Below are 27,951 nucleotides of genomic sequence, written 5' to 3'. Positions count from 1 at the left end.
ATCTCCTTGCCAAACGAGTATTTAGCCAGTCTGAACATATCCATGTCCCCATTCTTAAAGGCCACCTCTTTCACCAAACGGATTTACATACAGTAAATCCAAAGTCTAGAGCTAACAGGAACGGCTGCTCGTCCATTTAATTTTTTTCTTATATTACACTTTCATCTATTTATTCCTCAGATTTGTATTAATTGCCTTTTATATGAGGCTGTCTCTTAATCGCACTTTATAAGTATACTTAAAAAAAAATAAAAAAATCATAATTCAAATTTACCTGAAATAATATGATACATTTTCATGACAGTTAACCTTATAAGTGTGAGCAATTTTAACTAAATAATATAAAAAACTGTTCAAATTTACAGTCAGCAATCGTGCCGTAAAAGACAGAGAACGGACCCACGGATTGGCTGTATGGGTGGAGAAGAGGAGAGAAGGGGAAGGGGGGGGAGAAGAAGGGAGAAATAAACAAGATAGTGCTGTAGAAAAAGTGTATACATTTATTATAAAAAAAAACACTGGATATCTTGACATAGAGAACAACAAACAACAGAAACAGCGAATGAATGAAATAAATGGACCAAAAAACAGACTGGAGTGAAAAGAATAAATTAAAAAAATACAAAGAATGAAAGAAATCCTCATGTATTGGCCAATCAACATAAAAAAAAACTAAAACCACCAAGCATTCGAAGAAAAAAATACTGAACTATTGCAACGATGCTTTCTTTGAAACTGTATACATACATTATTTATACTCCAGAAGAATTAAATCATTTCTTTGCTGCCCTCTTCCTCCGCATGTTCTCCAGCCACTGGTCATGTGGCATGTCGGCCTTAAAAGGACAGTATATACAGCCATAATATTGACGATGGCCATTTTCCTGAAGCCGGGGCTGGTGACACTGACCGCATTTGTTTATGTCTGTTGTCCGAACATACCGTCTTCGGGCAGGAGGTGGGGGGGGGAGGGGGCCAGCGGGAGCAAGCAACCTGACTGTAAGGACTTGTGGGGACAAAAAAACAAATGGGCCACTGAAAGGGATGGGTGGGGGGACAACGGGCATAGGGGCAGAGGTATGTGGACGTGTCTGCTGTGTGACCAACTGCCTCAGAGAAGGCAATCCTGGGCAGACAGCCTTTGGAGGACGAGGGTTTTCGGGTGGAGGAACAGACTTTCTCTTGTTCACTACCTTTCCAGGCAACACCTTGGTCGGAAAAGCCTGGGAAACAAAAAGAAATCGAATATAAATAAAAATCCTTAGCATACCACAAGTATAACAGGTTGTGTGGTAAATCGTACCCAAGAAACACTCACCCGCCGCGCTACAGCAGTAGTGACTGGTGGGGATGCTGATGGACCAGCTTTTACAGCAGGAGACACAGTTGCTGAAAGCCTGGTGGAACTTGGCAGTAGAGAACCAGCAGGAGGAGCTGGACGGGATGCTGATGGAGCAGCCCTTACAGCAGGAGAAACAGCTGCTGAAAGCCTGGTGGAACCTGGCAGTAGAGAACCAGCAGGAGGGGCTGATGGGCCAGGGGGCATTTCTGTGTCCTCATACTCAATCTAGAAATAAAATAGCATTTAAGCAAAGTGTATTATGCTTTTATAAATTAGTTCATTCTCCAGATTTGGATTTATTGCATTTTATTTTTATCTTGATAGCACAGCTTCATTTTTTACTGTAAGTGTAATCATATCTTATCTTGTGTTTCTGTTTTTATTGTTTCTACCGCAATGTTTTATATTTTATTTTATTGTATTGTATTGTATTGTATTGTATTGTATGGTATTGTATTCAAATGTACCGGCTGCTATGACGACTTAATTTCCCTTCGGGGATGAATAAAGTAATCTATCTATCTATCTATAACAAAACAACAATTATCCACTGACATTGTACGATAAAAGAAATGTGATGAGAATATTACCAGATGATGCTCAGATGCTGCTGCACTGGAGCTACGTCCAGGCCTAGGAGGAGCAGCAGTAGGGTGGAGAGAAGAGGGAGTTGAAAAGCTGGTAGGTGATGGATCTGAGGACAGGTCCAGCCGCTCAATGGTTGGGTCCAAGACAACATCCTCAAAGCCCTCCTCTTCCAGCTGTTCCTCAGGGCAGACATCCTCCAGCATCTGGTCGGTCTCCTCTGAGTCAGGCTGTACGTCCTGCAGGGGCCTTCCGGTCTGACGGTACAGGTAATCAATACCTATGAGCTCCCCTGGGACAGACAATAGAATAGGAAGAGGAAAATTAGCTTTCAGAAATTTAATCAAAGAGGTTATTATATTTTATGGATATGAAATATCACCTCAGCCTGGTGGAAATGTTAAACTCACCAGTGTAAACAGCAGGGGGCTGAAAAGAGGGCACAACTTTCCATCCATGCACCTTCACACTGTTGGTGTTGACTCCTTGAACAAGTTCCCCTGAGTTACTGGGAGGCTTGCCTGCCAGGGCTGCAGCTTGATGGTCCTGGTTCCACCGATTAAGCCCTTCTAGGAGGTACAGCTGGAAATTAAGGCTGTTGGCACTCGTCCCTTAAGAGAAAACAATGTGAGAAATAATGTTAAGTAGAGTTTTGTCAGTGTTAGTACTGTACAGGATAACAGTAATTATAATAATAATAATAATAAAACATTGAACCCTATATATATATTTAATCTCATCAATGTATATGGATTCATACAGACCTGGAATGAACCTGTTCAGGTGTGAGTGGAAGGACTCAAGTGATGTGGACCCTCGAGCACACCTGTATTTTGGCAGAACAATGCCCTCTTTGGTGGTGGTGCCCATCTGGGTATAGAGGAGCACACCCGGTACATCCTGAATGCACTTGACATGCCTCCTCTGGAGATGCCAGATGTGCTGCATCCTCTCCTTGTCCAACAGAGGGACACCAAGAGAGTCTCTGCCCTTTACCCCCATCAGCTCATTGAGCAGGCATTCAATAGAGATGATTGTCTTCTGCTCTCCCCTTGTCTGCCTTCTGCAGTACAAGGCCAGTTCGCCCTTGGTGATATGGAGGTCTACCATTTTGTCAGTAATGCCCGGTACACCTTCACGTACCAGCTGTGCCCGCTTGGCTCGCCGCAGCAAGGCAACATCTCTGCTGTCCCACTCAAAGATGCAGCTGGACAATTTGGCCATGAAGGTGGGGTAGAGAGGATGAGCATCCTTTATACAGCCAGATGCCAGTCGCCTCATGAAGTTGTAAATGTCTAACCTCACGATGATGTCTGGCCACCCTCCAAATCGTTGTTTTAATTTGGTCTGTACCGTGCCCTCCCGACAACATTCAGTTTTGACATACAGCAGCTGAGGAGGGGCCACACCAGCATTGCTGTGTCTCCGGATGAGATCAGCTGCCATGATGTCCAGAGCTGGACCCTCCTGAGCAGTTAGGACACTGATGAGGATTTGGCCCACCTCATTGCTCACAGATGTAAGCCACAAGGCAGTCCCCTTTGCCAAGCCTGACAGCTTCTTGGTGATCTGTGACGCAAATAAAAGACAGTGAGTAATTAAATATGTTGTATTGGTGTGATGCTAGTATAATTAAAATTAGGTTTCTTTTATTGAACAAAGCATAGTTATATTTCACGTCTGTACTACTAATGTAATAATAATAATAATTTCGACAAAGTGAGGTTATAATGTAGAATATTACAGGGTTTACACTCAAAAATATTTACCTTTTTGGTGGAGTCCATTTTTAGGACACTTCCAAAAGTGCATGTAATGTTTGCTTTGATGCGGTCCAGTCTGCTCAAAATGTCTCTGCCATACACAGGTAGCATCCACCTGTGAGAGGGGATAGCCACTGGCTCAGGCGGCTCCTGGAACGTGACAGGGAGCAGGCATTGCCGATCAGCAAAGTCTGTGCATGAGGCAAAGTACCGGCAGAGGAACCTAATCCACTCCGCACTGTGGTTTTCCCTCAGCTGCCTGACCAATCGGGAGGGGCTGTTACCCAGGGCCCTCTTCCTCAGAGAGCGAATCACCCGTATGTCACAGGCATATCTTTAAAGAAAACGAGGAAAAAGGGAGACAAAAATAAAACCAGCAACTTTGAAGTGTGTTTCAATGACAAACAATGACGTTGCATAAACAAAATAATCTCAGTATAATAACCTTTGAGTCAGGATCAGTCTGAACTCCAGCCTGTGTCGCACATCTAGCTGGTCCAATATTGGCTTGCTGGTGGAAATGTAACTGGTTTTGCATGCACTGCACCACAGGGTCTCAGTTATTAACAGGTAAAAAGAGTCCACATCCAGAACCTGGCGGGCTCTCTTGTGGGCTCTATAGCCTGTGAGCTGTTTGCTACAAACTGGACAGGACAGCCTCACCTTCCACAGGTGGTAGGGCATCCATAGGAGAAGTCGGTGGGTGAAAAAGGGCTCTGGAGTGGGGACCTGATGGTAAATGAGCGCTGGTAATGGAGGATCATACCACAGCTTAAGGTCAGAGCGCAAGCGATGGTGCTTCCACAGAGCTGCTGAAATCCATTTCTGGTCCTGAGCTGGTATAGTTTTCCTCAGCTTTGCAGGCAGCCAGCCAGGCTCTGAACGAGCAGCAGCAGTAGAAGCAGACACCGGATGTTCAGCCAATGGCTCAGGGTCAGGGGTAGGATGTGCTGAGGGACCAGCCACAGATGTTGCAGCAGAGGAGACACATTCATCAGAGGCAAAGTCCACAGGGGCAGGAGGAACAGAGGAGGTATCCAAGGCAGTTGACACTCTCTAATTTATAAATCACAAAAAGGCAAAATACATAGACATTATTATAAGCTACTCCTGAAGGAGGCTTGTTTCAAGTTTAATAAAATATCAGTGTGAAGAAAACAACTTAAATGAGGAGTTTCTCACCGCTCCAGTAGCAGCCGATGTGACCCATGAAGTGGAGGTGTGGCGTGTTGCCGGCCGGTTTCCTGCATCAGCGGGCCAGACCCCTACAGCAGCAAACCTACGCAGATGGGGCATCCACTCCTCATCACCCATAGCTCTGTGTTTTTTGCCTTTGGGAGCCATCTGACAATAATAGACACATTCCGTTTTTATACAAGTATATACATGTGAGGGAAAAACAAAAGAATCAGCTTACTTATCAGCAAACTGTAACACATTTAGCTCATTTTATAATATAGCAGTATTCCATAACTGCTTGTATTAGTTTGGTTACATACACGTTTATACAACTTTATTATTACTTGATAGCCATGCGAATGTTAAACCTTACGTTACATTATAATGATATTGTACTCAACCGTAAATTGAATGGATATTTCAAATCCAATAGATAAAACCATATTCACTCTTTAGATTTAAATGTATAATAATGTACAGCATTATGACGAAGAGCTAAAATTGGCGGCGTGAAAAGCGCCAAATGTGGACGTACAGCGGTATGAAAAGCGCCAAATGCAGCGCTCATAAACATATTATAGCGTACAGTATTTTGCTGAGCGCCAAGTTTGAACTGCGATTTCACAAACGCGCACGTTAAACCCGGTGTCATTGCCGTTTCTCGGTGTAATAATAATTAGCCTACAAGCTAGCAGTCTGACTAAGTAAACTTTAGTTAAATCGCGAAGGCTAATCAAGGTGTCATGGCGGGCTTCTCGGTGTAATGACTAAGCCATTATCGCCAACTTACCTTTTCGGGACAAATCCACAAAGTGACGGAGCTCAGAAGGTAACATTTAAAGTAGACGACAGAGGGGGAGGATTCCTGTGGCTGCGCCGAAACTTGAAAACGGGCCATGGTCATTGGCTGAACGCTTGGCTTTGGACGTGCGTCACCGACAGGCGACGTCGCTTGAAAGATGGAGAACGGACCCACTGAGTTGTTTTCCGAAAACAGGAGAGTGGACTCACTGATTGGCTGTGAGTGACCTGAGAACAGACCCATTGATTGGCTGTGTGTTGGCGTCACCCAAAAGCGGACTCACGGTGCAACGTGATTTGGCAGCATTTTTATTTATTTATGAATTTATTTATACGTGCATATTTTTTTTCTTCTTCCAAATTCTGCCTTGTGTGTAGCTAATATTTTATTTTTGACCGGCTCAACATTGTAAAACAATCTAATTTGATACTAAAGGTTTAATATATATATTACATCTGCTCCCCGTGCGCCTTACATGGCTGCTCACTGCTCTGTGTCCTGCACCAGATGGGTTAAAGCAGAAGTTAAATTTCCCTACATTGCATGAGTGTGTGTGCATGTCTGTGCATGTGTTTGGGACAAATAAATGTATCTTAATCTAAATCTATATATAAATGAAAAAGGCCCAAAAGGGGTATACAAATCCTTCGAAATACATTAGGGCCAAGCATATGGCACCAGTTAAGCCATCATCATGAGAGGCGGTGGTCTAGTGGCAGAAACTTGGACTATGGGCAGAGAAGGTCTCTGGTTCGTCTCTGGTTCGACTCCATGGAGAAACAACAAAAGACGAACCTGGATTGATCTGTCCAAAAATCCAAAAGTCTACCTACCCTGTCTATTGCCCTTGAGCAAGGCACCTTACTCCCCCAACATCTGCTCCCTGAGCGCCGTACGTGGTCGCTCACTGCTCTGTGTGTCCTGCACCAGATGGGTCAAAAGCAGAGGTTAAATTTCCCTACCTGCATGAGTGTGCCTGTGCATGTGTTTGGGACTAATAAATGGATCTTAATCTTAATCATCATATATCACAACATCATCATATAACAGCCTTCTCTGAGACGGGTTTGAAGTCACTCTTCCTTTGTTTTTGGACCATGAATTCTTAGATGGTCCATGTACTCAAGATACAGAACACCGTGTAATCATACTTTGACGCCAAGCGTCAAACCACCGTGTTGTGACAGTTTCATTGGTAAGGAAGAGAGAATACAGCAGGTGATTGTGCACCAGTTCTTTAAAAATTACAATAAATCACATATAAATATATGTATAAACAACCGCACATTGTTGCTCCGGTGATTGTCTGTAGTGATCCTGATTCAAACAGGAAAACTAACAGAAATTTAAAAAGTGAGCTTTTCGCCCGAACAGGGACTTGAACCCTGGACCCTCAGATTAAAAGTCTGATGCTCTACCGACTGAGCTATCCGGGCGCTCTGTAGCATATTAGAACGGATGTTCCATTTACCGATACGGTTCTATTTAAAGGAGACTATTGAACGACAAAATGGAAGGAGACACTTCTCGCGTATTACATAGACGCGTCAACGAGGACGACGGCATTCGACAGTTGCAGTGGCGGTTCATTTGATCACATTATTTGTTCAGTAAATGTACTCTTCACGAATATCTGCTAATATATGTATCTCATAATCATCGTGGTAATGTGGCTTCATGTTCAAGAAACGCTTTTCGTATTCAACTAAAGCCCTGAATTGAGCTTAAACGAAGGAGGAACTACGGGGAGGGTACATCTCTTGTTTCTCTTGGGCTAGCTAGCACCGGGTCGTTAGCATCCGACCTGTGAAGCTGTCTAAACCTTCCTGGTTAGGTTAGTGAAGACTGAGGAAATGCGAGATCGGGTTTTTTCTACATATCCAACGCAGTCGTGAAGGGAACAGTGTTGAACATGTCCGTGTTTAGAATCGCTGCAACGCGCACATGTCGTGGTGTGTCACTGAGAAACATCAGACCTCCACTGAAGCTAACAAGCCCAACTGAAACAACAAAGTATGGACACTTGAACCTGCAGAGCCACATCTCCACTGTAACACGCGTGTTCAGCTCTGCACCACACAACCCAAAGGTTAGTCCATGCTATTTTGTGAGACAAGGTCCGGGGGGTAGGATTAAGGTGAAAGAGGTATATTGGCAGAGTTTAATATAATATAATTCCAGTGATGTTTTCAATAATGTGAAATCATCTCAATCCAAGTTTTCCCTACCCTTTATATTTAAATACTTTATATCTATGTTGGAGCGTGTCCTCTCTATGGAGGCCGCCATGTTTTTTACAGTCAATAACAACTAAAGCCTACCATAGGTGTTCATGTTTAGAAGGTGAGGTTAGGGATATCCAGGGTCCACATGCAACTTCAGGTCAAATAAAATGCTATTGTATAGCACATATTCAAAAATCATAAATTATCTAATAGGTCTTAACAAGGTGCAACATCCACTGCCCTTAACCCCTTAACAAGAGTAAGGAAGAACAGCTTTGACAAATTATTTGAGGAGTTATTGCCAGTAGTGGTAGAGTATGTGAGGAGGCGAATTGTATATCAAGCAGTCTTTGTCCATGATCAGCTGCTACCACAATCATGATCGATCACCACTAGATGTCAGTACATACTACACATTGAACCTCTAGTGCAGGACATTGATTCAATGTTGGTCGTCTTGTTTCTTGGTTGTTTGTCTCTGCTCCAGGTGCCTGAGTTTGCAACATGGGAACCAGTACCAGAGGACCAACTACCCCCGGTAATGTGCTCATTACTGGGTGCTTGTGATGAGTATGAAATGCATGCCCGTTTAGTTTAAAATCCCAGGTTCTGCTTTCTGTTATCAGCCATTTTCACACAGGTATTTAAATAAATTGTATAATATACATTTCAATATAAGTTATAGGAGTAGACCTGTTGGCAAGATGTAAAAACATGTATTCAGCAGTTTACCTGTAGCCAACATGAGACAATGTGCAATACAAACTGCATGGAAGCCCATTTCTGCCAAATTGTTATTAAGTTATTATAATGAGAAATTCTCAAAAAATAATGACTTAGTTACTCAACATCATGTCTCAATATCACGTGTTAGAAACTCATAATCACACCTTCATCAAATGAATGAACATGTAATAAACCAGCAGATTACCAAAGGTCAGACAGGCTGGGTCATGAGTCATGGAAGTGTTTGGTGATTAGACATTATCAATGGATTTAGCAGTTTTATTCAAAGGTTATTTACAGCTTAAGGTTTTTTTTAAGTGATGGTGAATTGTACACATTTCTTACCAACACCTCTTTGATTTTGCAGCCCACACGAATCCCTGTAGACCTCGTGGACAAACTGGAGCGACTGGCCTTGGTGGATTTCCGGACCAAAGAGGGTCTGGCCTGTTTGGAGAAAGCGATACGGTTTGCAGATCAGCTTCATGTGGTTGACACGTCGGGGATTGAGCCCATGGATTCAGTCCTGGAGGACAGGTATGGTACACTTTTGACAAGGCCTGCATATACCAAAAGTTTTCTGTGATGTCGGCCATCTCATTGTTTCATCCAAACTGCATAATTAATGAGCAACAACCACAGCTCAATTTAACCTCTTGTGAACCCACTGCATGATTGTGTTTATGTTTTATCAATGAACAATTCAGGGTTCTATACCTGCGGAATGACACAGTGATGGAAAGGGACTGTGCTGAGGAACTGCTTCAGCTCTCCAAAAACACAGTGGAAGAGTATTTTGTGGCTCCACCAGGTGAGAATACACCTGAAAACGTTAGCAATGACTCAGTGATTTCTTGTAAATGATTCAGAGGATAATTCAAGTCATTTAAAGGTGATTTGTCATCAATGTTTTTGTTTGTTATTGTGAGAATTAAGGAACATTTTCTTCCCACAGGAAATATTCCTTTACCAACGCGAGAGGAGAGGGCTGAGTTACTGAAACACTCAGAGTTCTGATATTTGTGGTCTTTTCTTGGATTTCATTGATATTGTTTTTTTAATTTGGAGAATGGATGTGTCTTCCGAAGAATTGCAATATCTGATCAATTGACTAAGAAAAAGACTTGAACAGTGTGCTGCTTATCTGCAGCCAATAACAGCTATCAAATAGCTTTATCAGATATATAAAGTACAGTGCATGTTCTGGAACAGGAAAAATAAAAAGCTGCTGGTCACTTACTTTCATTTTACACTATTTTTAAGTTTCACTATCCTTTCATCCAAATGGTGAGTAAGCAGTATGTGTGGCCAAAGAGTGTAATAAGGATATATTCATTAATGGTATGATTGATTTATATCATTTTCATGTGCGACGTTTTCTTTGTATTGTTGTTTACCTTTTGATAAAAAAAACGTTTAATCGATTCCTGTTGCTGTATAAAATTGTAAACAAATTATTAATGTGATCAAATTGTACAGTCAAATGTGTCAAAATTTGGGTGAACATTCCTATGGCAATTCTTTCCTGAAATGAAACAAGGAAACCCCCTGTTAGGATTTCTTGAGCCCTACCCGTTTAATACGTCATAGTCAGGTGGTAAAAACTTAAACTTGCCCCAGGGCTTGTGATGATAGCATCATAACAACCATTGAACTATGTCCCTGCTATGCTGGAGGCGGAAGTTTCTGGGCATTTCTAGAACCCTGGGGTTTACTCCACCCAAATACTTCTCTATGTGTTCCAATTCAAAGGTCACTAAGAGTTTCGTGTTGGACAATTTGTGTAATTAGCAGAATAAGCTCAATATCAGGTCAAATAAAGATGGAATCACAAGCACAAGCTGTTATTTGAATGGTTGGACAGAATGAAGAAATGAGATATGTATTTATTTGAAATAAGAATTATTTTAGGATTCCATTTTTTAACACAGAAACAGTTTTCACAGCTTTGCTACTATTGGGACTTTGTGTTAACTTCCAGTCATTGTGGACAGCCTCACCTTAACCACGACCTCAGAAACGACGTTTGGCCTCATTAGGACCCGTCTTAGGTCCACATGAGGTCAGCTGGTCCTGAAACGGTCACTGTTTATGCTGGAAAAGGTCCTAGAAGTAACCAAAACAAACACCCTCACACACACAGAGTGGAAGTCCGTGCGTCAGCTGCAAACATCCACGGGAGGAGAATCGAAACTGAAAGTTAGAGATGGAGAGAGGAAAACGAATCTTACGAAGAGGGGAGGGAGCTGATGCGCTGGGCCAGCCTCTATATAAAGTGATGAGTCGAGTCTTCAGCTGTTAGTGTTGTTCTTGCTCCTGAACATCACCAACTTATCTGCGGTTTGCTGAAGATCAACTTTTCCTTCGACGCTTCGTCTTTGAATCAAGAGGTGAGGAAACTGTTTTATACTTATACTATTTTACACCTGAATGTTTATGCCAAAGAGTGTATTACAGACTTATTTTTAAATTGTTTTAATTTTGTTTTAGACATGGAGTTAACCATCACTATGCTGAACGGGCAGTCCGTCAGACTGACGGTGAACCCCCAGGAGACGGTGGGCTGCCTGAAGCAGGTCATCGAGCAGAAAATGAAGGTGCCCGTTCAGAGGCAGCGGCTGCTGTTCGACAACGGCCAGCGGACTGACCTGAGCGACGACCTGCGGTCCGTGGGCTCCTACGGGCTGCACTCCGGCTCCACGCTGTCTCTGCTGGTGATCGAGCCGGCCCCCGTGCAGGTGTTCCTGAGGAATGAGAAGAACGTGCTGACCACCTACGACATCACTCCCGAGGAGACCGTGAGCGACTTCAAGCACAGGGTCAAGGCCAGGGAGGGAGTGCCGGAGTCGCAGCAGAGGCTGGTGTACCAGGGCACGGAGATGAGCAACGACAAAGCCAAACTGGCCGACTACAACGTGAAGGCCCTGGGCACCATCGAACTGTTAATGCGTCTGAGAGGAGGAAACTGATCATCATCTGATCATCACATAGCCTTAAACCCAGTGCTTCCTAGTTGTTTCTTATCTTAACAACACATTCCAACTTTTACATGAGGATCTATACATTATTTTATTTTTATTTTTTTTTTTTTGGGGGGGGGGGGGGTTGAGGGAAATGTTAAACCTGAAGCCCATAGATTCAAGATTTCCAGCAGGTTTGTTACAGATATGTTCTGAACTTGTTCTGTAATCCTGCTCTGATCCTATGTGATTATTATTATGTCTTGGCTTAAAGGTCAAGACCGTACGATTTGGGTTAGAGGGATCTACTGGCAAACATTTAGTTTAAAATAATCACGATGGTGTTTTCATATGACCTGAATGTATGAAGAGTTCATGATAATAGAAAGTGTCACAAAAAAACGAACCTTTAATTTATTATTTTCCTTGTGACAATTTTGTTTTTTTCTAAATGTTACGTCTTTGTTCATTTCGTTAAGAAGCCTGTTGTAAATATTTTAATAAAGTGAGTTTCAATGTGAATTTACATGTCTCTTCATTTCCTGTTGCTATTTCCTGTTGCTGGAAGAATCAGTGCTCAGAAGTTGCAGAACCCTTACCTCCAAAGCGTTGTAACTGCAAGGCTATTAAAAAGTTGATTAAACAAATCCAATAAAAAAATCAACCCTTTGGAGTAACATTTCGAGAGTAGCATAGCAGGAGCCCTAACATTTTTAACTTAATGATTTATTTAAATATCTGATTGTATAACAAGAGTATTCAGTGTATATATCTGATGATAGTGATGGTTATGGTGGCGCATATATTTTTAAAGAATTCCATTGAAATTACATTTTGGCAGCACTGAGAAGATTTTATTAAATAGACCTTTTCTCAGCACCCCCTGCATCCTTGGAACAAACCACAAGACACTGGCAACACATTAGTTAAAACAGACAGTGATACAATTGCTCCTTTGTCTGTTTTATCACCACCTGTTCCAGCTCCACAAAGTGACGGAGCTCAGAAGGTAACATTTAAAGCAGACGACAGAGGGGGAGGATTCCTGTGGCTGCGCCGAAACTTGAAGACGGGCCATGGTCATTGGCTGAACGCTTGGCTTTGGACGTGCGTCACTGACAGGCGACGTCGCTTGAATTCAATTAACGGACCCACTGAGTTGTTTTCCGAAAGCAGGAGAGTGGACTCACTGATTGGCTGTGAGTGACCTGAGAACAGACCCATTGATTGGCTGTGTGTTGGCGTCACCCAAAGATGGAGAGCGGACTCACTGATTGGCTGTTTTGGCCAACCGATCAGGCCCACTGATTGTTTGGCCAAAAGATGGAAACGGTGCAACGTGATTTGGCAGCATTTTTATTTATGAATTTATTTATACGTGCATATTTTTTTCTTCTTCCAAATTCTGCCTTGTGTGTAGCTAATATTTTATTTTTGACCGGCTCAACATTGTAAAACAATCTAATTCGATACTAAGGGTTTAATATATATATTACATCTGCTCCCCGTGCGCATTACATTGCTGCTCACTGCTCTGTGTGTCCTGCACCAGATGGGTTAAAGCAGAAGTTAAATTTCCCTACATTGCATGAGTGTGTGTGCATGTCTGTGCATGTGTTTGGGACAAATAAATGTATCTTAATCTAAATCTATATATGAATGAAAAAGGCCCAAAAGGGGTATACAAATCCTTCGAAATACATTAGGGCCAAGCATATGGCACCAGTTAAGCCATCATCATGAGAGGCGGTGGTCTAGTGGCAGAAACTTGGACTATGGGCAGAGAAGGTCTCTGGTTCGTCTCTGGTTCGACTCCATGGAGAGACAACAAAAGACGAACCTGGATTGATCTGTCCAAAAATCCAAAAGTCTACCTACCCTGTCTAGTGCCCCTGAGCAAGGCACCTTACTCCCCCAACATCTGCTCCCTGAGCGCCGTACATGGTCGCTCACTGCTCTGTGTGTCCTGCACCAGATGGGTCAAAAGCAGAGGTTACATTTCCCTACCTGCATGAGTGTGCCTGTGCATGTGTTTGGGACTAATAAATGGATCTTAATCTTAATCATCATATATCACAACATCATATAACAGCCTTCTCTGAGACGGGTTTGAAGTCACTCTTCCTTTGTTTTTGGACCATGAATTCTTAGATGGGCCATGTACTCAAGATACAGAACACCGTTTAATCATACTTTGACGCCAAGAAAAAACGGTTTGTAGACTAATGGAGAAGTGTATCAATATGTAAAAGTTTAAGTATTTATGCATAAGAAAATGTCTGGAAGAGATGAAGGGAGCAGCTTTGACAGTTATTGCCAGTAGTGGTAGAGTATGTGAGGAGGCGAATTGTATATCAAGCAGTCTTTGTCCATGATCAGCTGCTACCACAATCATGATCGATCACCACTAGATGTCCGTACATACTACACATTGAACCTCTAGTGCAGGACATTGATTCACTGTTGGTCTTGTTTCTTGGTTGTTTGTCTCTGCTCCAGGTGCCTGAGTTTGCAACATGGGAACCAGTACCAGAGGACCAACTACCCCGGTAATGTGCTCATTACTGGGTGCTTGTGATGAGTATGAAATGCATGCCCGTTTAGTTTAAAATCCCAGGTTCTGCTTTCTGTTATCAGCCATTTTCACACAGGTATGTAAATAAATTGTATAATATACATTTCAATATAAGTTATAGAAGTAGACCTGTTGGCAAGATGTAAAAACATGTATTCAGCAGTTTATCTGTAGCCAACATGAGACAATGTGCAATACAAACTGCATGGAAGCCCATTTCTGCCAAATTGTTATTAAGTTATTATAATGAGAAATTCTCAAAAAATAATGACTTAGTTACTCAACATCATGTCTCAATATCACGTGTTAGAAACTCATAATCACACCTTCATCAAATGAATGAACATGTAATAAACCAGCAGATTACCAAAGGTCAGACAGGCTGGGTCATGAGTCATGGAAGTGTTTGGTGATTAGACATTATCAATGGATTTAGCAGTTTTATTCAAAGGTTATTTACAGCTTAAGGTTTTTTTTAAGTGATGGTGAATTGTACACATTTCTTACCAACACCTCTTTGATTTTGCAGCCCACACGAATCCCTGCAGACCTCGTGGACAAACTGGAGCGACTGGCCTTGGTGGATTTCCGGACCAAAGAGGGTCTGGCCTGTTTGGAGAAAGCGATACGGTTTGCAGATCAGCTTCATGTGGTTGACACGTCGGGGATTGAGCCCATGGATTCAGTCCTGGAGGACAGGTATGGTACACTTTTGACAAGGCCTGCATATACCAAAAGTTTTCTGTGATGTCGGCCATCTCATTGTTTCATCCAAACTGCATAATTAATGAGCAACAACCACAGCTCAATTTAACCTCTTGTGAACCCACTGCATGATTGTGTTTATGTTTTATCAATGAACAATTCAGGGTTCTATACCTGCGGAATGACACAGTGATGGAAAGGGACTGTGCTGAGGAACTGCTTCAGCTCTCCGAAAACACAGTGGAAAAGTATTTTGTGGCTCCACCAGGTGAGAATACACCTGAAAACATTAGCAATGACTCAGTGATTTCTTGTAAATGATTCAGAGGATAATTCAAGTCTTTTAAAGGTGATTTTTCATCAATGTTTTTGCTTGTTAATGTGAGAATTAAGGAACATTTTCTTCCCACAGGAAATATTCCTTTACCAACGCGAGAGGAGAGGGCAGAGTTACTGAAACACTCAGAGTTCTGATATTTGTGGTCTTTTCTTGGATTTCATTGATATTGTTTTTTTAATTTGGAGAATGGATGTGTCTTCCGAAGAATTGCAATATCTGATCAACTGACTAAGAAAAAGACTTGAACAGTGTGCTGCTTATCTGCAGCCAATAACAGCTATCAAATAGCTTTATCAGATATATAAAGTACAGTGCATGTTCTGGAACAGGAAAAATAAAAAGCTGCTGGTCACTTACTTTCATTTTACACTATTTTTAAGTTTCACTATCCTTTCATCCAAATGGTGAGTAAGCAGTATGTGTGGCCAAAGAGTGTAATAAGGATATATTCATTAATGGTATGATTGATTTATAATATTTTCATGTGTGACGTTTTCTTTGTATTGTTGTTTACCTTTTGATAAAAAAAACGTTTAATCCGTTTCCTGTTGCTGTATAAAATTGTAAACAAATTATTAATGTGATCAAATTGTACAGTCAAATGTGTCAAAATTTGGGTGAACATTCCTATGGCAATTCTTTCCTGAAATGAAACAAGGAAACCCCCTGTTAGGATTTCTTGAGCACTACCCGTTTAATACGTCATAGTCAGGTGGTAAAAACTTAAACTTGCCCCGGGGCTTGTGATGATAGCATCATAACAACCATTGAACTATGTCCCTGCTATGCTGGAGGCGGAAGTTTCTGGGCATTTCTAGAACCCTGAGGTTTACTCCACCCAAATACTTCTCTATGTGTTCCAATTCAAAGGTCACTAAGAGTTTCGTGTTGGACAATTTGTGTAATTAGCAGAATAAGCACAATATCAGGTCAAATAAAGATGGAATCACAAGCACAAGCTGTTATTTGAATGGTTGGACAGAATGAAGAAATGAGATATGTATTTATTTTAAATAATAATAATTATTTTAGGATTCCATTTTTTAACACAGAAACAGTTTTCACAGCTTTGCTACTATTGGGACTTTGTGTTAACTTCCAGTCATTGTGGACAGCCTCACCTTAACCACGACCTCAGAAACGACGTTTAGCCTCATTAGGACCCGTCTTAGGCCCCCATGAGGTCAGCTGGTCCTGAAACGGTCACTGTTTATGCTGGAAAAGGTCCTAGAAGTAACCAAAACAAACACCCTCACACACACAGAGTGGAAGTCCGTGCGTCAGCTGCAAACATCCATGGGAGGAGAATCGAAACTGAAAGTTAGAGATGGAGAGAGGAAAACGAATCTTACGAAGAGGGGAGGGAGCTTATGCTCTGGGCCAGCCTCTATATAAAGTGATGAGTCGAGTCTTCAGCTGTTAGTGTTGTTCTTGCTCCTGAACATCACCAACTTATCTGCGGTTTGCTGAAGATCAACTTTTCCTTCGACGCTTCGTCTTTGAATCAAGAGGTGAGGAAACTGTTTTATACTTATACTATTTTATACCTGAATGTTTATGCCAAAGAGTTTATTACAGACTTATTTTTAAATTGTTTTAATTGTGTTTCAGACATGGAGTTAACCATCACTATGCTGAACGGGCAGTCCGTCAGACTGACGGTGAACCCCCAGGAGACGGTGGGCTGCCTGAAGCAGGTCATCGAGCAGAAAATGAAGGTGCCCGTTCAGAGGCAGCGGCTGCTGTTCGACAACGGCCAGCGGACTGACCTGAGCGACGACCTGCGGTCCGTGGGCTCCTACGGGCTGCACTCCGGCTCCACGCTGTCTCTGCTGGTGATCGAGCCGGCCCCCGTGCAGGTGTTCCTGAGGAATGAGAAGAACGTGCTGACCACCTACGACATCACTCCCGAGGAGACCGTGAGCGACTTCAAGCGCAGGGTCAAGGCCAGGGAGGGAGTGCCGGACCCTGGTACACCAGTCAGAGGCTGGTGTACCAGGGCACGGAGATGAGCAACGACAAAGCCAAACTGTCCGACTACAACGTGAAGGCCCTGGGCACCATCGACCTGTTAATGCGTCTGAGAGGAGGAAACTGATCATCATCTGATCATCACATAGCCTTAAACCCAGTGCTTCCTAGTTGTTTCTTATCTTAACAACACATTCCAACTTTTAAATGAGAATTTATACATTATTTTATTTTTATTTTTTTTTTTTGGGGGGGGGGGGGGGTTAATTTATTATTTTCCTTGTGACAATTTTGTTTTTTTCTAAATGTTCCGTGTTTGTTCATTTCGTTAAGAAGCCTGTTGTAAATATTTTAATAAAGTGAGTTTCAATGTGAATTTACATGTCTCTTCATTTCCTGTTGCTATTTCCTATTGCTGGAAGAATCAGTGCTCAGAAGTTGCAGAACCCTTACCTCCAAAGCGTTGTAACTGCAAGGCTATTAAAAAGTTGATTAAACAAATCCAATAAAAAAATTAACCCTTTGGAGTAACATTTCGAGAGTAGCATAGCAGGAGCCCTAACATTTTTAACTTAATGATTTATTTAAATATCTGATTGTATAACAAGAGTATTCAGTGTATATATCTGATGATAGTGGTGGTTATGGTGGCGCATATATTTTTAAAGATTTCCATTGAAATTACATTTTGGCAGCACTGAGAAGATTTTATTAAATAGACCTTTTCTCAGCACCCCCTGCATCCTTGGAACAAACCACAAGACACTGGCAAGGCAACACATTAGTTAAAACTGACAGTGATACAATTGCTCCTTTGTCTGTTTTATCAGCACCTGTTCCAGCTCACAACTGTCTTCATATCTGTAGTATAGGAATGGTTGACCTTCCTGTAAACTCACCTCCCTATCGACTCTTCCTTTCACTGTCTGACCTTGGGTGGATACACTCACCACACACTCATACAACACTAAGCACTTCTCCTACTCCTTCTTCTTCATGGGCTCTTGAACAATGTGAAGTCAGATCTGCTTAAAAAAACTCTTGATGGGTCTATGACAAAATCTATGATCTTCATTTCATTTTTTCACGACACTGACATTATATATATCAATTCTTACTATGACGTCTGTAAATACACAATTACATACATTTCCCATATTATAACACTCATTCTTGCCAGAAGGGCCTTTTGAGTACTTAGAATCATAAAACACGGGCCAAGATGTTAAAACTGTCCATTGTGCCAATAGATGGTATGCTCTCACATGATTTGCCATGATGTTGACAGTGGCATGGGAGTTGTATTTCTTAAACTGGGTTAAGATGTCAATTTTGGGACACATCCTCAGTAGTGTGCCTTCGAATCAGTGGGTGTTTCGGCCTTAAATCACTAAACACTCTCATCAAAGGTGGCCAGCTAAAGGGTGATCAAGCCTTAGCTTGTGTCCCATGCCCAATTAAGATTTCCCACGGGACTATGCAAGGCAGGGGGGTCCTCTTCCCTGAGCCAGCCCTACAGCTGACCACATACCTCATATTCCCTCCTCAAGTTGGAGGGATCTGAATTGAGTTCTCAGGTGGGGATGGGGGGGTCATGAAGTTATAGCCCAGCCAGGGTCCTTCCGTTTGATCCAGATCCACTGGCTGCCTCTTTCAGCTGCTTGAGAAACTGCTCTGACGGTCTGTCGCAGAGCCTGTCCATGGATTCCAGTTTCTTTCAGCAACCTGATGGTGGAAGAAGCCACGAATCCTCTGCATCCCACTTCAACTGGCCAGACTTTTGCATTCCAGCCACGCTGAGTTGCGTCTGCTGCCAACTCTGTGTAACGCAGTTTCTTACGTTCGTAGGCCTCTTCAACAGAGTTTTCCCACGGGACTGTGAGCTCTATAATGTACACAGCCTTTCGTGAAGGAGACCAGAGTACCATGTCTGGCCTAAGGTTGGTAGAAGCAATCTCGGGTGGAAAAATTAGTTGCTGGCCAATATCGACAAGCATCTTCCAGTCCCTGGCCATGGCTAGGTGTCCAGTTTCTGGCTTCGTAGGAGGATGCTTGGGCCTTTTCTGTCCCTCCAGAATGAATGTTGTTGTTTTGACAGGATTGCTTGTTTTTGGAGGTAATGCATTGGTTGCACTCCTCTTGGTCTCAAGTGCTGCAGCCAGGCTCTTGAGGACCTGATTGTGCCTCCAGGTGTAGCGGCCTTGTGAGGGGCTGTTCTTGCAACCTGTCATTATATGCCTGAGAGTCGCTGGAGCTGGGCAGAGGGGGCAGGTCGGGTCCTCGCCATACCATTGATGTAGGTTTTTTGGTGATGGAAGCACATCATAAACAGCTCTTATGATGAAGCTGATGTTGCTTGCCTCCATTTGCCAAAGCTCACTCCAGTTGATCTTTCTCCTCTCCAGGCCTTCCCACCGCGTCCATTGCCCTTGTTTAACAAGAGAGACAGCCTTTGCACTTCTTGCACTCTCCTCCTGTCTGCGCACCTCCTCGACCACCAGCTTCCTGCGTTCAGATGTTGTTGCCTTATGTAACATTGGTTTGCTTGCTGCCAGGCCAAAGCCTCCTCTTCCACGCTGGATAGTCCCCACAATGTCTTGGTGTCTCAGGGCTGATGTTGCTTGCTGCACAGCCTTGGATGATGTCCATTTCCGTCCAGTTTAGAGGGGAGGAGCAGCCTTGCTAATGGTCTGGTCTTTGGAGTCCTTCAATGTCATCTGAAGTCTTACTTTAGAGCACTTGTACTCCTCCGTCAGACTTGTAAGAGGTAGTTCAAGGACCCATTTGCCATAGAGGCCGATGTTACTCAGACATCGTGGGACACCCAGCCATTTCTTCACGTATGAGGTAATGGTTCGTTCCATCATCTCCACTGTTGTTATTGGGACCTCGTAGATGGTGAGTGGACACATTACCCGGGGGAGAAGTCCAAACTGTAGGCACCAAAGCTTGAGCTTCCCAGGCAGTAGGGTCTTGTTGATGTTCTCAAGACCGTCGGCGATGTCCTGCCTTACTTGCTGCACTTGATCTTTATCCCGAAGGCTTTCGTTGTACCATCTACCCAGGCTCTTGACGGGTTGCTCAGACACTGTTGGTATCGGGTCATCTCCAATGCAGAACCTCACATCTTTAAGCTGACCCTTGACTATGGAGATGCTTCGAGATTTGCTTGGCTTAATTTTCATCCGGGCCCACTTGATGTTATCCTGCAGTTTTGCAAGTAGCCGCCTGGTGCATGCTGCAGTGGTGGTCAGTGTAGTCATGTGATCCATGTATGCTCGGATAGGTGGGAGACGGAGCCCTTCCTTAGTTCTCTCACCGCCGACCACCCATCTCGATGCCCTGATGATGACTTCCATGGCCATAGTGAAGGCCAGAGGTGAAATTGTACAGCCTGCCATTATGCCTACTTCCAAGCGCTGCCATGTTGTTGTGAAGTCAGGTGTTGTGAAACACAATTGCAGGTCTTGAAAATATGCCTTTACCAGTGTAGTGATGGGTTCTGGTATGTGGAAAAAGTTGAAGGATTCCCAGAGGAGTTCATGGGGAACTGAGCCAAAGGCATTGGCCAGGTCCAGGAAGATGACATAGAGGTCTTTCTTGTCCTTCTTAGCTGTTTGGATCTGGTGCCAGATCATACTAGTATGTTCCAGGCAACCAGAGAAACCAGGAATACCTGCTTTCTGTACAGATGTATCAATGTACTTGTTCCTTTCTAGGTAAGTGGACAGCCTCTGTGCTATTATACTAAAAAAGATCTTCCCTTCAACATTGAGAAGGGAGATTGGTCGGAATTGACTGATGTCTGTCGCATCCTTCTCTTTCGGGATTAGCACACCACCAGCCCTTCGCCATGCCTTTGGTATTATTTTATTCTGCCAAACTATCCTCATAAGCCTCCAAAGAAAGCGTAGAACATCCGGGGTGTTCTTGTAGAGCTTGTATGGTACTCCATTAGGCCCAGGAGCCGAGGCCGCTCTTGCTCGTCGGACAACGTTCTCTACTTCCTTCCATTTTGGAGGGTCAGTGTCCAGATTGAATTCTGGTGGTTGAATAGGTGGGATGTCATGTGGGATGATTATCTGCTCATGCCTTTTCGTGTCCTGGTGGACCTTTTCCAGATGTTCTTCCAGTTCTGCTTTTGGAGTTTTTAGGATTCCGCACTTTTCCTTTGCGAAGAGGTCTTTGACAAACTTAAAGGGGTTTTCATAGAACCGTGTTCTTGAGTGTTCCTTCTTCCTACGAAGTTTCCTTAAGTTTTCTGCTCTTCGCAAGGTTGCCAGCCGACATTTAATGTCTGCTTGGAGTAGCATGAGACCTTCTCTCTCTGCATCAGAGGCCTTCTTCCACTGCTTTCTCAGCTGCCTTCTCTCTCTGACCAATATCTTGATCTCTTGCTGCCTCCTAGATTTGGCTGGCGCGGGTGGTGTCTTGCCACTTATCCTTTTGTTTACTCCAAAGCGCTCTTCTCCGTAGTGGTAGATAATGTCTCCCATCCTTTCAAGCTTTTTCTCTGCTGTTCCTACCTGTTGTTCCAAGATTTTTGTCAGGTCGTTGTTGATTGTTTCCCACTCTCTCTTTTCAACAGCTTTGGGCCACTTCACACTCGGTCTGTGCCCTTTGATCTTTTCCTCTTTTAGAGGTCTCTGTGGTTGGGTGAGTTCATCCACCGGCATTTCTGTGCTTGTGTTATCCTCTTCCGTTACAGGGGTGCTGATGCTCTGCGAACATTGGTTTGCGTCCCGTCGCTGTGCTTCATTCGACTGATTTGACTGGCTGCTTCGTAAGAAGTACTGGTCAATGCGAGGTCCCTGTCTCTGCTCTCCCAAGCACCTTTTCCTCCCTTGATGGATCCTTAACCCCCTTGCCGATGTTACTCTCTCCCAACCACAGCTGCACACCTGAAGTGTGTGTCCTGCTGCTGTTATGGTTGTCTCATGTGCTGTGTTCCTATTCTTAGTCGTTTCCATTCCTGGGTCCGTAACCGTGTGATCAGTCGTTGAGCCATCTTGCGCCCCAGCTCTCGCAGGCTCTAGGGGTATGTTCCTTTGTTGACTTTCAGTAGCACTTAGCGGGTGTCTCCAACATACTGAAGCAGCGTCGGAGACTGCCAACATGGGTAGCTAGCCCATGACAGCCCCAGTGGGGTCTGTTCCCCGGTCTGTCACACAGACTTTCCTATGTTGTCAGCTGTCCTTTCACAGCAGTCACTGGACTAGTCCAGATAATCAGAATCATAAAACACGGGACGAGATGTTAAAACTGTCCATTGTGCCAATAGATGGTATGCTCTCACATGATTTGCCATGATGTTGACAGAGTGGCATGGGAGTTGTATTTCTTAAACTGGGTTAAGATGTCAATTTTGCTTTATGTGCTAATTTCTAGATATTTGCTGATGCTGACAGTGCTTTGTAAAATTGTGCATTGATTTAAATTATATATATAGTTATAACTTTCGCATGTTAAATTTATTATATTAAACTCTGAGAAGAAAAAAAAATGAGGGATTTGCCAGATCTGCACATCAATGTTTGTCTGAAGAGAAAAAGAAAAACCAGATCAAATAGTCCTGATTTATACTGATTCATCAGTTTCATTTGACATCTATTACTATTGATGTAGTGTCAGCAACAGTTTAGAAAAATGATGAGTGTGCAGTGTGTTGGGACAGAGGATGAAAGTCACTGTAATGGCAGTAAATTGTTTCTTTTACGTGATTCACATTATTATTAGTCACGTGTCCTGTTTCCAGTGTAACGTTTATCTGTAATAAAAAAAATAAAAAATGTCTTTGTTTCTTTTTTGTTTCCCGAAAAATTGTAAAAAGTTCAAATGAAACTAGACTCGGACGTGTGACTCACAAAGGTGTATCTAATCTCGGCCACACCTGTTTATTAAGCCTGGATCACCATCTGGGTCGTTCCAAACATGCCTCAACATTTTATTGTCTCATCTGAGTGATGTGCGGAGAATAGAAACTGAAAGTAATCAAGTCAGGAAACACAAAATTACATAAGAGGGGTGGATGTTGATTCGCTGAGTCAGCAGGAGTATAAACTGTGTTGAGTTCAAAATATATCTGACATCAGCCCAACCAGTCAGATGACTGGGAAACACAAGCATAATAGATGCATGAACCAGTCATCATTCTACAGCACCCTGACAGGGACAAAGCTTAAAAGTAAAGTCCCAAATTGACAAGTCTCTCCCATAGACTGTTTATGAAGCTGAGATATCATGAAGTTATTACACATTCTTTTATTCAATTTTTATTGTTACTTCAAAAACACAGTGTTTTATTCAAGGAATCAATATCAGCATTGTGGTTAAAACAGATTGCTTTAGTATGATATTGTATTCTGATTATACAAAGCGGTTGTTACAATTTGAGACTAATACAACATAGTACAACTCCATTAACTGGGCACTGTAGAGAGTGAAATTAAGTCCGGCATAGGAACTGACATCTCTCTGATATTCCCTGAACCTTTCTTGCACAGATCACAACAAGAAAGGCAAAATTTCATATTTCATATTTTATATTTAAAACTCATGATCGAACAACCTATCTGATCATACAATTATAGACACTATAACATTTGACAAGATAGGGTCCTCTGTAAAATAATAAATTAATTATAAACAACATTTAGTTTTTCTCTGTTTTAACAGAAAGTCATGTTTCCAAAATATCACAGAAGCCTGTAATAGATTAAATGCATCATCTTACAGGTTTGTTAGGAGTTCCTCAGAAGATCTTCAGTATGTGAAAATTATAATCCAAATTAGGATCAGGTTTACAGTCATATATTAAGCAGCCTGGTTAAATTGTTTTAGTTCTTTGAAAGCCACAGAGTCTCTGAGAAGAGGCCATTTCCTTCTGCTCTGTTTTCCGGTGGTGTAATCTTCAGAAGCATCATTTCCTCACCGATGCGAGGTAGGCGTACCAAAATAAGGCGATGAAGTTGGCAAACAGCACTCTGAACTGAGAGCAGGAACAGACACAAGCGCACAATCCGCAGAGGAAAAGGAAGGAAATTGTGATGTCAGTGTGAGACCTGTCGTGTCTTCAACAATAGGATTTTGAGTCACATCTTTACAATTCTGACAATTACAAGTGAGTAAACCACCATAAAAAGGTAGCGGTCTTAATGGCCCTGGTGAAATACAGACCTGAACAGGCACAAAGTTGATATTGATGAACTGAAAGGGAGTCCACACTTTCCAGTTCATCTTCAGAGCCGTCCAGTAACTTCCCTGCATCTTCTTTTCAAATTCATTCAATCCTTTAGCCTGAAAACAGAGAGGAAGATAATATATAATGATGTCCTTTTGGAAATTTGCATCCCCCATCTCAACCCATGACCTCCGGAGCTCAGCTAGAGTCATCTTGGTCACCTTTCTCAGATTTCAAAATGTCTGGCAGCCAGCTCTAGGAAGATTCCTGGGTTTTCATTCCACAGTTATGGTGGCCTCTGTGCCCTTTGGAACCTTCAATACAAGCTCTGCAGGATTTTTCCTTAATGCTAGCTTATTGACTTCTTAGACTCAGTGTTAATAGCTTTTATTAAAAAACACTACAGAGTTAATACAGAACCTCCACACATCATATTATCTGCTCATCGGCATGTTTGACATTGTCAAGACATATATTGAATACGTCTTGATCAGGGGTGCCCAATACATTGATTGATATCTACCGGTCGATCGCAAAGGTAGTTTGGGTAGATTGCATCACACACGTATGATTGGACAAGAGGCAGTCACGTGGACGCTCCGGCGCCCTCAAAGCTAATTTACGAACGCGCCCATTGACGTACCTGCCCTTAAAACCACACTTACAAGTGTTGTCAGAGTAACTTAGGCAAATATCTTCCATGCTTTAAAATGAACCATTCAAAAAAATATGTTGTACAATCATTGTTTCCCCAGTAGACCCTCATGACTTTTAGATAACTGGATTTAATTACTCTTTTTGAATACTGTTGACTTATATTAGGGGGGCAGAGTCCCGATATCTCTTCCTCTGTTGCACCAATTTTGCTATTTTTTGTCTCTCCCCTGCATGTGATTTTACTTTGTGGAAGTGTACAATCACATATCTGAGGTCCAGCTTCAGTGAGCGGATTAGGAGAGACGGTTTTTGAGATGACTCACCTCAAGGATGTTCATAACAAAGTAGAAAATGAGGAGGAAGCCGGGGGCGAATATAAGGCGATCCACTAGCAGCCGTTTGACTATACAGTATGGGTCGGTGGTGGGCATCCACAGCTCCATCAGCTGGTAGAAGTAATGGCTCAAGGGTCCTGTAATAATCAACCTGCAACAGGCATATAAAGGCATAAGAATTTCATAGAATATAAAAATACATGGTTATGAGAGCGGAGTGAATTTGAAGAAAGACAATTTACATTTTATTTAATTTGATAGTTACATAACTGGTAAGACACGATCCACACATAACTACACAGTGATTTGTATCTCGTCTACATATTTAATTTGTACACGATCATTCTCAGAAGTTTAATGAGTGAGATGCTGGCTGAGAAAAGTCTTATTGACATCTAATGTGTGCTAATGATTTCATCCCTTGTCACCTTGTCTCTTTATGGCTCTGGCTTACAGCAGCTTCTCAGAGTATATTTAAGTTATGGCTTGCAGTACGAAATTAAATTTAAACCTTAAAAAGTGTGTTGTCATGACTGTTGAAACTAAGGAGGATCAGTGGCAACTTTCAACCGAAAGTTGACTAACAATTGATGATAAAGAAGTTAAACAGAATAAGATTTACAGATCTGTACATTCTGGATTACAAATTCCATATCTTTGTGAATACTCATTTAACACCATAGTATCATATTGCACCATGGCTGACATATTTTTGATGTCGGCCTGTATAAAGTCTCACCCATAGATGGCGTAGCGTGCAGCTCCAGCTGTGTCAATCTCACCGAGCGGGCCTCCATGCTTCAACTTCTTTCTTGCCTCCAAAATCTGAGACAGGAGATTTCCTAAAGCTGAGAGGATGCCACTGAAAATATCACACACAGAACACAGAAACAGTTTTCACAGCTTTGCTACTATTGGGACTTTGTGTTAACTTCCAGTCATTGTGGACAGCCTCACCTTAACCACGACCTCAGAAACGACGTTTGGCCTCATTAGGACCCGTCTTAGGCCCCCATGAGGTCAGCTGGTCCTGAAACGGTCACTGTTTATGCTGGAAAAGGTCCTAGAAGATAGCAAAACAAACACCCTCACACACACAGAGTGGAAGTCCGTGCGTCAGCTTCAAACATGGGAGGAGAATCGAAACTGAAAGTTAGAGATGGAGAGGGAAGCGCATCTTACGACGAGGGGAGGGAGCTGATGCGCTGGGCCAGCCTCTATATAAAGTGATGAGTCGAGTCTTCAGCTGTTAGTGTTGTTCTTGCTCCTGAACATCACCAACTTATCTGTGAGTTTGCTGAAGATCAACTTTTCCTTCGACGCTTCGTCTTTGAATCAAGAGGTGACGAAACTGTTTTATACTTATACTATTTTATACCTGAATGTTTATGCCAAAAAGTTTATTACAGACTTATTTTTAAATTGTTTTAATTGTGTTTCAGACATGGAGTTAACCATCACTATGCTGAACGGGCAGTCCGTCAGACTGACGGTGAACCCCCAGGAGACGGTGGGCTGCCTGAAGCAGGTCATCGAGCAGAAAATGAAGGTGCCCGTTCAGAGGCAGCGGCTGCTGTTCGACAACGGCCAGCGGACTGACCTAAACGACGACCTGCGGTCCGTGGGCTCCTACGGGCTGCACTCCGGCTCCACGCTGTCTCTGCTGGTGATCGAGCCGGCCCCCGTGCAGGTGTTCCTGAAGAATGAGAAGAACGTGCTGACCACCTACGACATCACGCCCGAGGAGACCGTGAGCGACTTCAAGCGCAGGGTCCAGGAAAGGGAGCGAGTGCCGGTGTCGCAGCAGAGGCTGGTGTACCAGAGCACGGAGATGAGCAACGACAAAGCCAAACTGGCCGACTACAACGTGAAGGCCCTGGGCACCATCGACCTGTTAATGCGTCTGAGAGGAGGAAACTGATCATCATCTGATCATCACATAGCCTTAAACCCAGTGCTTCCTAGTTGTTTCTTATCTTAACAACACATTCCAACTTTTACATGAGAATCTATACATTATTTTATTTTTATTTTTTTTTGGGGGGGGGGGGGGGGGGGGGGTTGAGGGAAATGTTAAACCGGAAGCCCATAGATTCAAGATTTCCAGCAGGTTTGTTACAGATATGTTCTGAACTTGTTCTGTAATCCTGCTCTGATCCTATGTGATTATTATTATGTCTTGGCTTAAAGGTCCAGACCGTACGATTTGGGTTAGCGGGATCTACTGGCAAACAACTCAGTTTAAAATAACCATGATGGTATTTTCATATGACCTGAATGTATGAAGAGTTCATGATAATAGAAAGTGTCACAAAAAAACGAACCTTTAATTTATTATTTTCCTTGTGACAATTTTGTTTTTTTCTAAATGTTCCGTCTTTGTTCATTTCGTTAAGAAGCCTGTTGTAAATATTTTAATAAAGTGAGTTTCAATGTGAATTTACATGTCTCTTTTTTTCCTGTTGCTATTTCCTGTTGCTGGAAGAATCAGTGCTCAGACGTTGCAGAACCCTTACCTCCAAAGCGTTGTAACTGCAAGGCTATTAAAAAGTTGATTAAACAAATCCAATAAAAAAATCAACCCTTTGGAGTAACATTTCGAGAGT

The 27,951-nt window shown here is 42.7% G+C and overlaps 6 protein-coding genes, 1 non-coding gene and 1 pseudogene across 7 annotated transcripts; 5 read left to right on the top strand and 3 right to left on the bottom strand.

Annotated features, from left to right (window-relative positions):
- Positions 1 to 459: 459 nt before the first annotated feature.
- On the bottom strand, positions 460 to 5,151 carry LOC133943339 (uncharacterized). The gene is made up of 8 exons (XM_062381867.1): positions 4,873 to 5,151; positions 4,136 to 4,746; positions 3,697 to 4,024; positions 2,692 to 3,496; positions 2,338 to 2,538; positions 1,933 to 2,219; positions 1,319 to 1,567; positions 460 to 1,223 (listed from the first exon to the last, which is right to left on the bottom strand). The coding sequence occupies exons 1-8, from the start codon at positions 5,032 to 5,034 to the stop codon at positions 774 to 776; spliced, it is 3,093 nt and encodes a 1,030-aa protein (XP_062237851.1). The 5' UTR covers positions 5,035 to 5,151; the 3' UTR covers positions 460 to 773.
- A 1,883-nt stretch (positions 5,152 to 7,034) lies between these two features.
- Positions 7,035 to 7,107, bottom strand: trnak-uuu (transfer RNA lysine (anticodon UUU)). The gene has a single exon. It is a non-coding gene; the product is annotated as a tRNA-Lys (tRNA).
- Positions 7,108 to 7,224: 117 nt separating this feature from the next.
- Positions 7,225 to 9,861, top strand: LOC133945109 (glutamyl-tRNA(Gln) amidotransferase subunit C, mitochondrial-like). The gene is made up of 5 exons (XM_062382006.1): positions 7,225 to 7,760; positions 8,384 to 8,434; positions 8,990 to 9,159; positions 9,330 to 9,433; positions 9,578 to 9,861. The coding sequence occupies exons 1-5, from the start codon at positions 7,584 to 7,586 to the stop codon at positions 9,637 to 9,639; spliced, it is 564 nt and encodes a 187-aa protein (XP_062237990.1). The 5' UTR covers positions 7,225 to 7,583; the 3' UTR covers positions 9,640 to 9,861.
- A 990-nt stretch (positions 9,862 to 10,851) lies between these two features.
- On the top strand, positions 10,852 to 12,104 carry LOC133945125 (uncharacterized). Its single transcript, XM_062382007.1, has 2 exons — positions 10,852 to 11,012; positions 11,113 to 12,104. The coding sequence occupies exon 2, from the start codon at positions 11,115 to 11,117 to the stop codon at positions 11,589 to 11,591; it is 477 nt and encodes a 158-aa protein (XP_062237991.1). The 5' UTR covers positions 10,852 to 11,012; positions 11,113 to 11,114; the 3' UTR covers positions 11,592 to 12,104.
- On the top strand, positions 11,921 to 15,558 carry LOC133933789 (glutamyl-tRNA(Gln) amidotransferase subunit C, mitochondrial-like). Its single transcript, XM_062381016.1, has 6 exons — positions 11,921 to 11,944; positions 12,566 to 12,591; positions 14,082 to 14,150; positions 14,626 to 14,856; positions 15,027 to 15,130; positions 15,275 to 15,558. Exons 1-6 carry the CDS (start codon positions 11,921 to 11,923, stop codon positions 15,334 to 15,336), a joined length of 516 nt encoding a protein of 171 aa, XP_062237000.1. The 3' UTR covers positions 15,337 to 15,558.
- A 1,000-nt stretch (positions 15,559 to 16,558) lies between these two features.
- On the top strand, positions 16,559 to 17,549 carry LOC133950770 (uncharacterized; annotated as a pseudogene).
- Positions 17,550 to 23,414: 5,865 nt separating this feature from the next.
- LOC133933781 (peroxisomal membrane protein 2-like) lies at positions 23,415 to 26,475 on the bottom strand. Its single transcript, XM_062381004.1, has 6 exons — positions 26,442 to 26,475; positions 26,303 to 26,333; positions 26,085 to 26,207; positions 25,334 to 25,496; positions 24,350 to 24,469; positions 23,415 to 24,161 (listed from the first exon to the last, which is right to left on the bottom strand). The coding sequence occupies exons 1-6, from the start codon at positions 26,473 to 26,475 to the stop codon at positions 24,093 to 24,095; spliced, it is 540 nt and encodes a 179-aa protein (XP_062236988.1). The 3' UTR covers positions 23,415 to 24,092.
- Positions 26,476 to 26,564: 89 nt separating this feature from the next.
- LOC133945066 (uncharacterized) lies at positions 26,565 to 27,401 on the top strand. The gene is made up of 2 exons (XM_062382004.1): positions 26,565 to 26,687; positions 26,788 to 27,401. The coding sequence occupies exon 2, from the start codon at positions 26,790 to 26,792 to the stop codon at positions 27,264 to 27,266; it is 477 nt and encodes a 158-aa protein (XP_062237988.1). The 5' UTR covers positions 26,565 to 26,687; positions 26,788 to 26,789; the 3' UTR covers positions 27,267 to 27,401.
- Positions 27,402 to 27,951: the final 550 nt, after the last annotated feature.

The sequence above is a fragment of the Platichthys flesus genome, chromosome 3 (assembly GCF_949316205.1).
Source record: "Platichthys flesus chromosome 3, fPlaFle2.1, whole genome shotgun sequence".
In the NCBI taxonomy this organism is placed as follows: domain Eukaryota; kingdom Metazoa; phylum Chordata; class Actinopteri; order Pleuronectiformes; family Pleuronectidae; genus Platichthys; species Platichthys flesus.
The sequence above is the reverse complement of the archived record's forward strand: the minus strand, read 5'-3'. Positions and strand labels throughout refer to the sequence as shown.